This window comes from Acinonyx jubatus, chromosome C1 (genome assembly GCF_027475565.1).
Source record: "Acinonyx jubatus isolate Ajub_Pintada_27869175 chromosome C1, VMU_Ajub_asm_v1.0, whole genome shotgun sequence".
Lineage (NCBI taxonomy): Eukaryota > Metazoa > Chordata > Mammalia > Carnivora > Felidae > Acinonyx > Acinonyx jubatus.
The window spans coordinates 32,451,488-32,466,828 of NC_069381.1; the positions used below are offsets into that span (position 1 = coordinate 32,451,488).

General features: G+C 57.5%; 2 protein-coding genes and 1 long non-coding RNA gene across 3 annotated transcripts; 1 reads left to right on the forward strand and 2 right to left on the reverse strand.

Moving 5' to 3' along the window:
• The first annotated feature begins 495 nt into the window (after nucleotides 1-495).
• On the forward strand, nucleotides 496-2,973 carry GUCA2B (guanylate cyclase activator 2B). The gene is made up of 3 exons (XM_027058181.2): nucleotides 496-654; nucleotides 1,774-1,960; nucleotides 2,693-2,973. The coding sequence occupies exons 1-3, from the start codon at nucleotides 565-567 to the stop codon at nucleotides 2,770-2,772; spliced, it is 357 nt and encodes a 118-aa protein (XP_026913982.1). The 5' UTR covers nucleotides 496-564; the 3' UTR covers nucleotides 2,773-2,973.
• LOC128313502 (uncharacterized) lies at nucleotides 2,333-4,350 on the reverse strand. Its single transcript, XR_008294317.1, has 2 exons — nucleotides 3,436-4,350; nucleotides 2,333-2,492 (listed from the first exon to the last, which is right to left on the reverse strand). It is a non-coding gene; the product is annotated as an uncharacterized LOC128313502 (long non-coding RNA).
• A 1,845-nt stretch (nucleotides 4,351-6,195) lies between these two features.
• Nucleotides 6,196-7,673, reverse strand: GUCA2A (guanylate cyclase activator 2A). The gene is made up of 3 exons (XM_015063149.3): nucleotides 7,517-7,673; nucleotides 6,828-7,023; nucleotides 6,196-6,435 (listed from the first exon to the last, which is right to left on the reverse strand). Exons 1-3 carry the CDS (start codon nucleotides 7,589-7,591, stop codon nucleotides 6,371-6,373), a joined length of 336 nt encoding a protein of 111 aa, XP_014918635.1. The 5' UTR covers nucleotides 7,592-7,673; the 3' UTR covers nucleotides 6,196-6,370.
• Nucleotides 7,674-15,341: the final 7,668 nt, after the last annotated feature.

Consider the following 15,341-nt stretch of genomic DNA (forward strand, 5'->3'; position numbering starts at 1 on the left):
CGGGTGGGGACTGATCGGGAGGAGGGGCCTTAAACTGAACCCGGTGGAGGGTCAGGAGACAATCAGGTCCAGAGCCACGGAGAGTGCTGACATCAGTCCTGTGTCTGCCCATCTCACCCTGGACCAGCCTATCTGCCTCCTTTGCCCGGAGAAAGGACCATAGGCTGACCTGAGTCAAAGATGCTTGAGTCCCTGCTGTGTCACTGACTAGCTTGGTGACCTGAGGCAAGTTAATTCACCTCCTGGGCCTCACTTTCCCAGTCTGTACAATGGTCTCCCCATCATTCCATGTAAATAGGTGTCTCGTGGAGCTAAGGAGAGGGGTGTATCCAAGGCCCTCCCACAGAGCCGCCCACACAGGTGCCTGACACATAGTATCTTGTTCCTGAGTTTTCTGGGCCTCTCTGCCCTCATCACCCCCAGCCAGCCAACCAGCTGTCAACCCCGCCCCAGCTGGCCAGTTAATGAGTGGCAAGGGTACTGGAGCCTGGCCTATAAAGAGCTGCTCGCTGGGGAAGCAGGTGGGAGCCTGTGGGAGCAGCAGCAGGATACAGACGGCGTGAGATGCGCGGCAGGATGGCGTCAGGACTCCTGTCCGGGATGGCTGTGTTCCTCCTGGTGCTTCTGCAGGGCACACAGTCAGTCTACATTCAGGTGAGTCCCTCCGGCCAGTGTGCCCTTTGCCTGAAGGTTCCCCCGTGAGGGGCTGGGATGGAGAGGGGACGTTAGAAACGTCATGGGATATAGGGGAGCAAGGGCTGGTGGGCCCAGGGCTCAGCCCAACACCTAAGCACGACCCAGGGACCAAGACAGCTGGTGGGTGGTGGCAGCGAGAATGCTGAAGGGAGTGATGATAGCAGTGATGGCAATAATAAACCGCTGCTATTCAGCATTGCTCTATCAGAAGGCCGGTCCTGGCCAGAGGTCAGAAGGTGGAACAAGACATAGTCCCTGCCCTTCGGGAGCCCAGAAGGAGGGGGCTCTCCCACAGCTCCCTATATTCTCCCATTAATGGGTGGAGGGGGGGAGAGTCACCCGAAGAGCTTCCCTGGCAGGTAACTGAGCTGATATTGCAAGATGAGCGGGAGGTAGCTAGGCACAGAGGACAAGGACAGTTCAGGGCAGAGGGCACAGCATATGCAAAGGCTCAGAGAGAAGACAGCAGGGGGACAGGGGCTCCTTCCTGGACAACTGTGAGGCTGGAGGGAGTCGTGGAAGCAGGGTCCGCCTGCCAGGCAGTGGGATGCCGCTGGCCAGCAAGAGTGGGGAGGTCTGTGGCCCTGTCACATTCCCAACTCTGGGTGGAGCCTCCTTGGGAGGGACGGGAAGAGTCACCTTCCCCCCACCCCTGCGTCCCTGGCCTTGGAACCCGGCCAACTTGGGGATGCCATCATTTTGCCACGCCGGTTCAGGGGTGATCGCCCAGTTACCCAGCGTGGACTGTACTGGTGGCAGGCGCTGGGGAGGGGCCATTTGCCAGATGACGCTCAGAGTGCAGAAGACACAGGCGGCCTATTGGGAAGAGCTGGGATTTGAACCGGGGTGGGGGAGGGGGTTTACACTGGTCTCCAAAGCCCGTGCCCTGAACCACCTGCTCCCCAGCCCCATGGGATCCTCATCTACAGTTCCTGGGGGCCTGAGGCACAATGGGGTGTGAAGTGGCAGGTGCCTGCTCCCACCTCCCAGGCTGTCCTTTGAGTATGGCCTGGACCCCCCATGAGAACAGGGAAGGTTCTGCGGATCCCTCTCATCTCCTCTCCCCTGCCCCCCTAGTACCAAGGCTTCCAGGTCCAGCTGGAATCAGTGAAGAAGCTGAGTAACCTGGAGCAGCAGTGGCTGCCCAACCCCCGCCTCCAGGCCCAGAGCCTCGTGCCCTCCGTGTGTCACCACCCGGCCCTGCCACAGGACCTCCAGCCCATCTGTGCATCCAGGGAAGCGGCCAGCGTCTTCCAGGCTTTGAGTGAGTGCCCACCCCTGCGAAGCTCCCTGCCTCTGGCTCGCTGTCCTGCCCACACCCCAGCTCCTCCACTGCCCGTTCTTTCCATTAAGCACCCAGTGGCCGGGCCAGGGAGAGTCAAGGCCTGCCCCCTCAGGCCCTGGCAACCTGGACCGTCGATTGTCCTACCAGACGTCACGGATGGGAGGGAAGAGGGCACCGGACAACAGACCCATAGGCCATGCCTGCAATACGGTGGCTGATGGGGAAGCACAGGGGACACAGAGGAGAGATGGCTCATGTCTGGGGTGGCATAAGGAGTCTGAAAGACTTCCAAGAGGAGGTGACATCTAAGCTGAAATGTGAGGGAAGAAGCAGAACTGGCCAGTGACAATAGCGACTTACTAGCATTTATTGAGCACCTACTAAGTGCCAGGCCTGTGTCAGTCCCTTTGCTGGTCTTCTCTCTTCACGGCCACCCTGTCAGTTGATGCTGTCCACAGAGTCAACAGGGAAACTCCAGCCCGGAGAGTGTAAGAGGCATGCCCAGGCCCCGCTAGGAAGGAGAGGGCCGGGACTTGAACCCGAGTCACTCTCTGCTTCTCCATCATCATGCTCCTGATCTGTGAGAAAGATGCTGGTCCTCACCCTCAGGCCCCCTCCGAAGCAGCCTTCTCTGGCTGCCCGGCCAGCAGCTCCCTGGACCACAGGTGGTTCACGGGCAGGGTAGGCTGACCGGTTTTCTCCCTTGCCCAGGGACCATGGCTAATGACGACTGTGAGCTGTGTGTGAATGTCGCCTGTACCGGCTGCCTCGGAGATGGCTGGGCGCCCTGAGCCCACCCCGGACACTTTGTCCCCAGCCCACTGCCTTCACAGCCTGCACCCCCACCCGAGTTCCGGGGGGGACCCTGAGGTCATCGCCACCAGCCAGAGGCTCGAGCGGCTAGATCGGGCACAAAGCAGTTGGACACTTGGTTGGAGGAGAGTTCGGCCCCTGAGGCAGCCCTGCTGCTGAATAAAGATTCCCCACCTACACACGGAGTCTGGAGTCCATTTGTTCATCCCCAGGGGCCATGGGCAGGGGCGCTCGGGTAGCTAAGCGGTTGAGGAAAAAGGTTGATCTAATGATATGGTCAGGAATTTCCCAGTTTCCAGCGCCTGGGGAGTTGGTTCATCAAGCCCTATTTCATATAGGAGGAGGGAGTCTCCAGGATGCGGGCCGGGGGAGTGAAATGAGTCTCGCACAATCACAGACCTAAGAAACCATGGAGCACCTGTTCCCACCTGACCCCACAAGCCGAGCCCAAGGGCTGGCCCAGCGGCAGAGCCAGAGCAACAACCAGGGGGCAGGGAGGGCAGGGAGCGTCCCCCAGGAGGTGGGGCTGCAGGAGTAGTGGGTACAGGGAGAACCACGTGGTGCCCCCTCCCCAGGCCCGTTTTCTGCTCTGCCTCCGCCCCGGGGCTCCTGAGAAGATGGGCCTTGGCCCTTATCCTTACCTTCCTGGGCTCCCCAGGACCCTCTGGCCAGCTCTAGATGGAAGGAAGACCTTTCCTCCCTCACTCCATCCTGGCGGCCCTGAGGAATAATAATAACAATAATAGCCAACATCTACTGAGCATTTGCTATACCCTAGGCCCTATTCTAAATGCTTTGCACTTATTAACTCATTGGGTCCTCAAAACTGTCTGATGAAGCAGGTGCTATTATAAATACTCCACTTTATGAATAAAGAGACCCAGGTACAGACAGAGAACCAGCTCGTCCAAGACCACAGGCTCAACAACGTGGCAAAGCAGACTTCTTCCCAGGCAGTGGGGGACAGAGCCCATGCTCTGAACCATCTTGTTGCTGCCTCCCTGTGACTTGGCCACGCTGATGACACCTGATGCAACACTCTCGCAGCTGCAGCCAACTCCTTCACTCAAGGCAGGAGCCGTGCTGGGCATTCCCTGAAGAAGGGCCCTTCCACACGATGGAAGGCCCTTCCACAGCCCCTGTCCCAGGCAGCCATAGAGGAGAGCCAGGCATAAAGGGGTGGTGATCTCTGAACTCAGATCACCCAGGGCCAAGGCCATGGCGAATTTCCCCAGACCAGCTCCCCATCCCAACCGCCCAGCTCTGCTCATGAGCCCCACAGCCCCCCATTCGACCAGGCCACAAACCCCAGAGTTCTAGTTCCTTCCTCTCCCTCACCCCACAGGCAAGGCTGGCTGGGGCCTTTGCAATGCCGCCTGTGACTCTCGGGGCCCTCTCTTCTCTTACCACCACTCGAGATGAGCCCTTATCACATTTCCCCAGGCCAGGCAGACCTCCCTCCCTGGCCCTGCATCCTGCAGACTCTCTGTGCCCAACATGCCAGGGGAACCCCGCAGCCCTGCTCTGACAGGGCCCCTTATCCTTCTGGGGCTCCCCAGCACTCCATTCTAAACTGAGCCCAAAGGTACCTGGGGAGGAGGCAGTGAAGGGAAATGCCACTGACTGACCACCTACTATGTGCCAGGCTCAAGCTGAGCCATCTACACAGAAACTGTAATAATAGCAGCAGCAGAAGTGTCCACTACGGGCCCTGCAGAGCTCTCAGAGTTTTTCCTATGTGACTACATTTAACCTTCCCTCAACCCTACCAAGTAGGGATTCTTGTGATCCCCATTTCACAGATAAGGAGACTGAGGAGAAAAGAGGCTAAGTAACTGGCCAAAGTCACACAGCCGGTAACAGGCAGAGTCAGGATTCACACCCAGAGCTCAGCTCCAGAGTGGGAGCGTTTCATGATTCTGCCCCACCATGCGTCACATCAAATCCCCTGCAGCCCTGGGAGGTACTGTCATCATCCCCATTTTCAGATGAGGAAACCAAGTCTCAGGGAGACTTGGTTCGTAGGGTAAGTAGCATTACATACACATTTGCGTGCATTATTTGTACACAGCTTGTAAGTGACATGGTCAGGTTCAAACCCAGCCCTGGGTGCCTCCCAGGACCCACCCTGTCCAGACTGAACCATTCTAGTGCCTTGGACCTTCCCACTTCTAGGTCCGCACCTACTCCCCCTTCTGGAACGCCCTAGGCCTCCCTCCCTCCAGATTGGTTTTGAATGTCCATCCACCCCAGTGCCTATCCCAAACACTCGTGCAGATGCCTGCCACCCCTCCCCTTTGCAGAGCCTCCCCTGACCTGGCCCTGAAGACACCTCGCCCTCTGAATCCTGCGGCCCAAGGACTTCTGCCTCAATCACCCCGTGACACTTCTCTACCTGACTCCCCAAGAAATACCCTGGTCACCTCCTCTTTGCCCATTCCCTCTAACTTTGCTAACAAGCAGCCCTCCGTGCCTCGCCTCCTCACCCCTGTCTGAACCATTCTCAGCTTGGCTCTGGTTCCTCATGCTTTGGTTTACTTCTCCCAGCCTGGGTGGCAGATACTAGTACAGTCCCAGTTTTACAGGGAAGGAGATTGAGGCACAGAGAGGGAAAGTGACTTCTAGCAGCGCACAGTATGTGGTATGGGGCTGGAACTGGGTATCTCTGGCTTTTGCCTGCCCTAGGTCATATCCTCATGCAATCATTGGCGTGGTGGGTTTCACCCACTCTGGGGGTCAGAGAGACTCCCCTGGCACAGAAGCCATTATGGCACAGGGTGGCCAGAGCCTCGCAAGGGGCATGAGTGGTTAAAGTGCCCACAGAGCACAGAGGACAAAGCGGGAGCATGAAGACCCCCCCTGGGAGGGTAAAGAAAGGCTTCTGAGGAGGGGCCAAGGGAGCACAACCTTGGCACCTGAGCAGGAGTTTATCTGGCCAGGAGTGTGGGAAGAGGAGCAGAGCACAGGTGAGGGGAGGTGGCTTGAGGTGTGGTCCCAGGGGGTAGGGCAGGAGGCAACGCTGAGGTGGTCAGGGGGGCCAGCGCTGGGGGTCCCCTGAACACTGCAGAGCTTGGGGCCAGTCTCACAGCCACCCAAACTGGGCTGGACATGCAGACCAGGGACTCCTGAGCTCACTCAGGGCTCAGAGACTTTGGTGCCCTCCCCCTACCCGCCCGGAGGAGGTGAAAGAAAAGCAGAGGTTCTGCTCCACCACCCCTCCCCCCCAGCTGGTGGCCTGCAGATTGAGGTCCCCTCAGTGCCTGTGTGCGATGGCAGCCCCAGGTCAGTAGGGAGGGAGGGTCCTTGCACTTCACACAGTAAACTCTGAGCTTGAGGGCAGAGTAGGCACCCATAAAGCTGGGTGATGAGTCGGCTGGCAGATGAAGGATCGACACCAGGAGTATTCTGGGATCTGGTTTATTAGCTGAGGGTCCGAGGGGATCTTGGGGGGCAGGGGCCAGGCTTGCGCAGGTCGCCCCAGGCCACGCCCTCTTCACGCCTCCCCTGGGGGCAGGGTAGGCTGAGCTGCGGGCAGTGGGAGCATCGGCCGGGGCAGGAGGCAGCGAGCCGACCGTCCTAGCATCCAGCACAGGCAGCGAAGGCACAGATCTCGCACGAGTCCGGGTCCTCGGCGATGGCCTCTGCGCAGGAGAGATGGGGCGCCCAGAGAGCCAAGGCCCCGCCCTCCCTTGAGCCAGAGCTTGGACACCTGCCCCGGAGTCCCCAGGAGAAACCCAGGCCTGTCCTCTCCGACCGGCTGGTCTTTCCCCCCCAAACAGGTAGCGCCCAAGCCAGCCAGTCAGAATGGAGATGCCGCCCAGAAAGAGCAATTGCTAAGGCTGGAGGGGCGGGATGCAGAACTACCAACGAATCATCAGTCAGAGCGGGGATCTTCCTGGAGCAAGCTCCACCAATTACAACTTAGAACTACTTACGACCTCCTCATCAGACCCACCAATCAGAGCACATCCCCCTCCCGTGCCACCAATCAGGGAGTTCCCAGGCCCCACCCACCAGGGAGGTGGCTACTCACCCAACCTCCGGAGGATCTCCTGGGCATTGGGCTCCTTGCAGAGAGGCTTGAGTTCTTCGGGAAACTTCTGGTGGCTGCAGGCTATGGGAACCACGGGCCCACCACTCTTCCTACGGTTCCGAATGCTGGGCTCCTGGAGCCCCCGAAGGTCTTTGAGCTTCTTCACTGACTCCAGAGAAAAAGAGAACTCTCCATCCTGAGGGAGACAAGTTCAGAGTGTCAGGCCAGGCTACAGCCTGCTCTGGGATGCCTGCATGGTTCCCCAAGACCCAGGTCGATGCTCTGGCTGAGAGGAAGGTCTAGAACTGAATCTAGCTCCTTCACTTCCCAGCCGTGTGCCTAGGGCTAGTTACAGAACCTCTCTGAGGCTCAAATTTTCCTCCTCTGAAAAATGGGACTAATAATCCCATTCTTCCAGGATGATCATGGGGCCTCCCTTGAGGAGCTTGGCCCCTGGCAAGCCCTCAGTAAATTGGCTAATCAACCCGCTTTCCCAAATGGTGATTTCTCTTCTGTCCAAGTTTGAAGGGGAGGGCATACGAGACAGGACTGAGAAACAGGTTCCTGAGAAAGGGCCACACCTGAGACCTTGCTCCAACTCCAGAAAGAGGGGGTGCTTTCTCAGGGGACGGGCCCTGGGAACTGGGAGCAGAGAGCAAGCCAGGCCGGGGTAGGGACAGAGGATTTACCTGTACGGTGACTCCCCCTGCCAGGACTGCCCAGGTCCCGAGGAGGCACAGTGCAGAGAGCAGGAAGGTATTCATGGCAGCAGTGCCCGGGAGGGAGAAGCGGTCGGTTCTGGATGCCAGGGGGAAACAGTGGGATTTTTAAAGAGGGCAAGGTTACTGAGTAACCCGGGAACCATGTCAGCATGTCACCAGCTTGCTTTCAACTCAGGCCTAACCAGATAAGGCTGGAGACAGCCCTGGCAAATAAGAGATCAGTCCCAGAAGCCTGGCGGAAGCCCCGCCCCACCCTGAGCTCCTTCCTACTTTAACCCCTAGCCAGGTGGGTCCTGTGTTCATTCACCAACCACACGCACTCACTGACACCTGCTATAGGCCGGCCCTGGCTGGGGTGGGGCTGCAGACCGAGCCCAGCCCTTAAGGAGGGAGGCCTAGACAGTGGTAATGCAGGGTGGTCAGGGAGTGGGGGTTGGGAGGTGGAGAGGCCAGGGTGGTGCCCCCTCACCCAGCCTGGGGCAGGCAGTTCAGAAAGATTTCCCAAAGGAGGTTGTGCCGGGGCTGAGTTCTGGAGAAGGGGTAGAATTTTCTTAGAGAAGGGACAAGGGTTAGAAGGCCACTTCTTGCACAGGACGCTATATGCAGAACATCCAGGAGGTGAACACGGTCTGGAATATTCAGGGAAATGTGAGGAGTTCAGCCTGCAGGGAGGAGGGGCTTCCAAGGGGGTTTCAAATGATGAGAGATGAGTTGCAGGCCAAGGCAGGTCCTAGGTTTGGCCACTATGACTTTGAGGGAGGCCTCAGCTCTTCCTGTCCCACAGGCCTGGGTTCAAGTCCTACCTGCTGCCTGATTTTAATGTGCATGAACTTGGGCAAATTGTTTCTCCTCTCTGAGCCTCAGTATCCCTTGTGGATCAATAATTCTAATACCACCCACCTGGTGGGCTCACCGTGGGGATTAAATGATGTCATACAAATGCTCAGCTCGGTGCCTGGCACACAGGAAGCACTCAGTGAAAGCTCATTCAGCTATTATTATTATTTTGATCAATATCAACAGCAGCTTCTGGCCCCGGTTGACCCCTCTGGTGACCACCTGCCTGCCTGTGCTGACCTGGCTCTCCCGTCTGTCCTTCAGTCTCAGACGGTCTTAGAATGAACTCCTCCACTCTCCCTCCAGATACCCTGGCTGCTGCTCCCCCAGCCCTCTCCATCCTGCTGTTTCTGCCTTCCGACTACCCCCACCATGTGTGCCTTTCCTTCTACCCCCTTTCTTCCCCAACTAGACCAGCCTAACCGCTCTGCCCTGGCCTTTCTTACCAGGCTCACCTCCCCAACCCTTCCTGAACATGCTTCCCTGCCTTTAAACATGCTATTTTATCTGCCACCCTTGTCACTAGGTGAACTCCTCCTCAAACTTTAAGACCCGGACCAAAAAACCCCCACTCCATCCCTAGCTGCCTCTTGTAGCTCCCATAGAAGCAGGCACGTTCCTCTACCGGGAATGTTGGGCAGGATTACTCGGGTGTATGTCTCTGCCCCTCTAGACTCTGATCACCACGAGGACTTGCCCTGGTCCACTGGGTGTTCATCGGACTCTGTTGTGAGCCAGGTCTCCAGGACACAGAAGAAGGAAAGCCCTGGGAGCTCCGTGGTTCTAAGGTACAAACAAACCAGGCTAGAAGCCAGGAAAGCTGGGAGAGGGGCAGGAACCGTTCGGTGGAGAGAGTAGGTATTGAAGAAGGAGCTGGAGGAGCCCAGCCGAGGGAGGGGCACGTTGGAGTTCGTGCATGTCTGTGCATGCTGAGGGGCGTGTGTATGTGTGTGCACCCCAAGGTCTGCACAAGTCCAGCCACGTGGCGGCCTCTGCTAGCTGAGCGCTGGGTGGGAGCGCACCCCCGGGGAGGGTCAGAGATGGGATAAGGTCTGGTAGGGTTATGGATGGAGTCCAGGTTGAAGGTGAGGCTAGACGTTTGCGTAAGGGTAGAGTCTGCTGTGATTGGGATGGAGGTGAACACCAGGTACAGATCCAGGGTACAGCTGGGGTAAGGGGAAAGCTGCTTAGGGTCAGCCTGAGGTTCTGGGCTGGGGTCGGGGCTAAGCTGCGGCAAGGCAGACGAGCAGTTAGTGTAGGAGTTCAAGTCAGGAGCCAAGGTTAGAGGGAGCAGAGGGTGGGGCGGGACTTCAGGGTGAGGTTTAGAATTGGGGTGCGTCTGAGATTGGGTTGATGTCAGGATTGCCAATGATGTGGATGCTGGTTAGAACTGGGTTTGGGATCAGGGTTGGGTCAGTGGGGGACTCAAGGAAACTGAAATATAGTTTAAGGATGAGGCTTGGGTGGGGCTGCTGTGTGCTGGGAGAGCCCCGTTTCTGGCTTGCTTTGTTTTTTTTTGTCTTTCCCCTCCTGAGGAACAGAGGGACTGAGGGGCTTTGGTTCTTAGAGCCTCTTTGTCCCACAGCCCCCTAGCCAGGGCCTATCTGGTGCCAGGTGGGACTGGAGTGGGTGGGGGCTGCAGGAGTGACGTAGTTAACACAGTTCACACGGTGGGAAAGAGGAAATAGCTCCCTGCCCTCAGGACTTTGGGCCCTGCCCTACCTAACTCCACCTCTGATGTCTGCCCTGGGAAATGGGAAGCTGCTCCCCTTCCCGTACCCTCCCAGCCCAGCCCCGGCCCAGGTGTGAGTTCGGGCCCCCTCCCTGCCGGGGGCTGGATCTTGGGGCCCTTCTGGAACCCCGGGCCCACACCTGAGTCCTGAGGCATTGGTCCCCAGGACACCCAACACCCCTCTTCGTTCCTTATGGGCAGCAGGGGAGGCTGGGGTTGTTGTGGTTTCCACATCCGAGGCCACCTCTTTTGGCAAACTCCTGCTCCTCTGTAGTCTTCCAGGCCACTCTGCCTCTACCTGCTGCCCTACCCGAAAACCCATCCGTGGCTGCCCCAGACCTTCAGAAGAAAGCCCAGACTCCCTGGCCTGGCATTCAAGGCCCCTCATGATCAACCCCTGCTCACCCTTCAACCAGAATCCCAAAAGCGCCCCAAAGAATGAACTGGGAGGCAGGGCCCAGACCTGCTGTCGGTGACAAAGCTCCCGCTTTGAAGCTAGGCAGCCCTGGCCTAGAGTCCCAGCCCCATCAGTGAACAGCTGTGTGGCCTTTCCCAGACTCGGTTTCTACATCCAAAAAGTGGAGACAAGAACTCCATTGCGAATTTCGGATTGTCCAGGAAACTTTCCTCCCTGACGCCCAGCTCCAGTAAGGCTGGCTTAAGACCATCTCTACCTCCTCTGGGCTCCACCAACCTCCTACCTACCCTTTCCCACTGTAAAACCTGCCAACCTGTCTGTCCTGCCCACTCTCCGGTGAGCTCCTGGAAGCAGAGCCTGTGTCGTGCTTTGTTGTGACCCCAGGGCTCACACAAGGCCTGGCATCTAGTGGGGCCGCTGAGCCCTTAGGGGATCGGGAAGGTAGTGGTTTTTGCAATAGCCGTGGATGGATATTTGTCAGACACCCATTATGGACTAAGTGCTCTACAGGTGTGGAAGCCAGCCACCCCTCACCCCCACCAGCAGCTGCCTGAGAGGATGCCTGGTGCTACTCCTTTCTGCCCAGAGGTTAACTCAGCCTGGTTCCAGCGTGCACATCAAAGTTGGGTCCGCCGAGGCCCGGTCCGCCAGGGCCAGAGGCCCCCCCGCTGACTCCAGCAGGAAAGGCCCGGACCAGAGCCCAGGCAGGAGTCTCTGATATGTGTGACCTTGAAGAGGGCGTGGCTCACATTTCACAGGCTCCCCGTCTGGTTGTAAACATGTGCTGGAGGGTGTAACAGGTTCTGGTTCCTCTAAGAGAAAGACTTGCAGTGTATGTGAACTTCTTAACACTTCTGGGAATATGTAAGAAATAATATTTAAAAAATTTTTTTTATTTGAGAGAGAGAGAGTGGGGAGAGGGGCAGAAGGAGAGAGAGAAAGAACCTCAGGCAGGCTCCCTGCTTCAGCGTGGAGCCTGAGGCAGGGCTCGATCCCATGCCCCCGGAACCATGACCTGAGCCGAAATCAAGAGCCAGACACTAAACCAACCGAGCCACCCAGGAGCCCTGGAAGAAATAACCGTAGGACCCCACTTTATAGATGAGTACACTAAAGCCCAGAAACCTAGAGAGGCTGGGTTGCCCAGGTGGCTCAGTTGGTTAAGCATCCGACTCCGGCCCAGGTCATGATCTCGCGGTTTGTGAGTTCGAGCCCCGCATCGGGCTCTGTGCTGTCAGCTCAGAGCCTGGAGCCTGCTTCAGATTTTGTGTCTCTGCCTCTCCCCCGCTCACGCTCTGTCTCTCAAAACTAAATAAAACTTTAAAAAAGAAAAAGAAAAAGGCATTCCTCTCTTTGAAGAAGGAAAAAAAAAAGGCTGAGAGGTTAAGAAACCATGGCTTTCCCAAGGGTGCATACACAGGGGCCATGTACAGTTGTACTGGTAGTGCACTGCTCAGGGCACCCAGCCAGCAAAGAGGATAAAGTGCAGACACGAGCACGTGGCTACCTAGGCCTAGAGGAAGGCACAACTTTTCGGATTCATTGCCATATGGGCTTGGCCACAGCTACGGTCATAAAGCTGAAAAGTTCCAGAAAAGAAGTCAGTTCTCACCAATTCCAAAGAAAGGATTCAACATCTACTCAGTCCATACCTCCGGCACTATCTTCCTGGCCCCAGGCTCCCATCTTTAAAGAAGGGGAAGAGGAAAGGAGCAGCTGCTGAGTCAGACTCCAGGAAGTAGGTCAATGATGCCCATTTTACAGAAGAGGAAACAGAGGCTGTCGGAAGAGAGTGCCCAGTGTTACACAGGAAATGCCTGCTGAGTTGGCATCTGAAGCCTATTGGCTTGATCCAAGTCCAGGCTGGGCTGGAGGGGTCCCTCCTCTCCCCCAGGCCCTGGGGTAGGCAGGCTCTTTCACTGATGCTCCAGGGGGCAGGGGGGGAGTGGACAGAGGGTGTGTCTGGTTGTCATCTCACATCCCTGTGGCCTGACCAGGAGGTGGCAGTGTCTGAGCCCCATTAACTGGCAGCTGCCTCCTCACCCCCCAGCCCCCAGTCTGCTCTCGGCATTGGCCACCGAGACGCCCTACCTCCCCGAAGACTGTCGGGAAGGAAAGGGACACAGCTGGAGCTCCCGCCACATGCCCAGGAGGCCACAGGCTTGAGGGAGGGCAGGACACGAGCACAGGAGCACAGCCTCCCCAGGGCTCTGCGGGAAGCAGACGGAGAGCCACCAGAGAAGATCCCCTGGGGCCAGGTCTGAGAATGCTTGCCCGACCAGGTGGCGTTTGAACTGGGCCTTGGTCACTGGGCAGATTTGAGGCCCCAGAGATGGGAGCCGTGGGGCAAAGGGCAGGAAGCACAGAGAGGAAGGGGGCAGTGGACAGGGCTGAAGCCAAGAATGTGTCAAGAGGTGCTGTGGGCAACAGCCAGGGAGGGAAGCTCTAAATACCGGGCTGAGGCATTTTGCCCTTCACCTCGAGACGATGACAAGTCGGGGAGGGCTCAGAGCAGGGGAAGATCACGAGAAGAGCAGCGATTTCAAAAGACTACGCTGGTACCTGGGGTGTTGCACCAGTCCAGCAGCCAAGGGATGCATGCCACCCGTCCCTGCTCCGGGAGGGCGAGGATGGCGTGCAGGAGAGTCGACTGGTCTGGACGGCGCAGCGACAGGCTGCGCATGGAAGACAAAGAAGGCGGCGGCAGACAGGGCAGGGCAGTGCTCCGGACTGAGATGGGCCGGGGCCGGGGCCGGGCCGGCTGCCTTCCGTCTTCCTTCCGTCGGGCTTCTCCTGGACTGTCTCATCAACGCTTTGAGATAAGGCATTTCATCTCCATTTAATAGATAAGGAAACCGAGGCTCAGAGAGGACAGTGTCTTGCCCAAATGGAGCTCCAGCTTCTTCTGACTGCAGAGTCTGTGTTCTTACCGTAGCCTCTTGTATTTTTCTGGGCTTTGGGGCCTGCAGGGAACATGCTCAGCCACAGGCCAGCAGCTCAGGATGGACCAGCTTCTGGGAAGCTTTGGGTGGGGCAGGGGGGGTGCTGCCTGGGGACAGGAGCAGATACAGCTAGATCTGGGATCCAGCTCAGGAGGGAGGAGTGGCAACGGGGCCAAGGCCAGGGCCAAGATGACAAAAGGGGACGAATTCTTTTGTATGGGACTCCCAGTCCTCAACCCTGACAGTGCCTGGGAACCCAGCTCTCTTCCAGGGAAGCGTCCTCTGGGACATGGAGGATGTTGCCTCTTTGACCTTTTGGGGCCTGCATTGAGAGAGGGGCATCATTCACCCGCGATGACGTCAGCTCAGACCCTGCACCGAGGTGGGTGGGGTGGGGTGGGGTGTGGTGACTTTTGCGGGGAGGGAAGTCAAGAGCACCTGGACAGTGCTGTGGAAGAGGCAGCGTGCCTCAGTGGGAAGAGCAGACTGGAGGGAGGCAGAGCTGGCTTCCTGATCTCTTGCCTGCCTCTCTCACCGGCTGTGACCTTGGGCAAATGACTTCACCTCTCTCAACAGCAGGGACCAGCAGGAAAAGGGAGATGATGACCCCGACCTCCAAAGCAGTTGGGAGTGTTAACTCAGATAGTGGCTGTCAAGCACTGGGCAGAGGGCCTGGCAAATGGTGGCAGTAATCACAATGTTTGTGACGGCCACGGGAGAGTGTGAGTGTGTGGGGACACCAGAACCTGCTTAGGCTGAAGCAGGGCTGGGAGGGCCACAGCCCTCTCTCCATAACTGCCTGAACAACACCAGCCCCCAGCATCAGTCGGTCCGAGAAAGGCAGAAACTCAGGACAGTCAGAGTTTGGGGGTGAAGGTGCGGTGAGCTTTCCCACCCTGCCTTCAGTCAGAGTAGGGGGACAGCAGACAGCAGAAGGGCTGGGACAGGGCAGCAGGCTCAGAGGCAGCTCTGGAGTAGGCCCCAGCAGGATGTTTACTGATGAGAACTAGGCGGGCTCCTGGCTCCGTCCGGCAAGCTCTGAATCGGGAGAAGATCCGAGGGCCGGTGACTGGGCTCCCTACCCAGGCAGCAGCCAGCCCTGGGGGCTGTGGAGAAAGGGAGCACAGCCCCAGTGGGAAAGGCACACAGCCGCAGCCCTCTGCCCTCTGGTGGCCTCTGGTGCTCACTGCAGCCTCGCTGCTTGGAGGCCCGGACGCTTTGGCGGGCTAGCCCTGGGAACAGGAATCAAGGGCACGTTGTGATGAAGAGGGCAGAACAGCAGGGCTGGGCAGCCTAGGTCTGAAATGGCAGCTCTCCGGCTGTCGCTGCTATTATTACATCTACTAACTTACGAGCTGGATGACACTGGGCCAGTGACTTGATCTCTTTATAGCTCAGATTCTGCGTTTGCAAAAATGAGGTTGATAATAATAGTAGCTGTTTTGAACAGTAAATACACTCTACATCAAGCGCTTGGGATAAGTAATATTAAGTAACAATAAACAGTAGCCGTCCTATTCTGTACTTCTGGGGTCAGCGTTACTTAGGGGCACTGCTTGAGATTTGGAGGTTGGAGACAGCCCTGACTCGGGGCTGAGTTCTGGCTCTGCTGCAGCCACCTCCCAGGTCTGTGCTTGGCACATGTTGACTAGTCACACATCATAAATGGAGGGGGAGACACAGGGAGGTGAAGTTCAAAGCCACTCTTGAAAATCCTTTAGGAAGGCACCATGTTGGGGATAAAGAGACCATGTCTCAGTAAGGCCAATAACGCCAGTTTTTCTACTCTTGGTTACAGTAGGTCTTTGAAGTAGCTGGCTTGCATCCAAAAGCAATACTGCACAGAACAGGTGTATCTTAACC

Coding starts and splice junctions, on each gene's coding strand:
- GUCA2B (XM_027058181.2), top strand. CDS start 565: ATGCGCGGCAGGATGGCGTCAGGACTCCTGTCCGGGATGGCTGTGTTC. Junction 655..1,773: donor CACAGTCAGTCTACATTCAG/GTGAGTCCCTCC, acceptor CTGCCCCCCTAG/TACCAAGGCTTCCAGGTCCA. Junction 1,961..2,692: donor CAGCGTCTTCCAGGCTTTGA/GTGAGTGCCCAC, acceptor TCCCTTGCCCAG/GGACCATGGCTAATGACGAC.
- GUCA2A (XM_015063149.3), bottom strand. CDS start 7,591: ATGAATACCTTCCTGCTCTCTGCACTGTGCCTCCTCGGGACCTGGGCA. Junction 7,024..7,516: donor CAGGGGGAGTCACCGTACAG/GTAAATCCTCTG, acceptor TGTCTCCCTCAG/GATGGAGAGTTCTCTTTTTC. Junction 6,436..6,827: donor GGAGATCCTCCGGAGGTTGG/GTGAGTAGCCAC, acceptor TCTCCTGCGCAG/AGGCCATCGCCGAGGACCCG.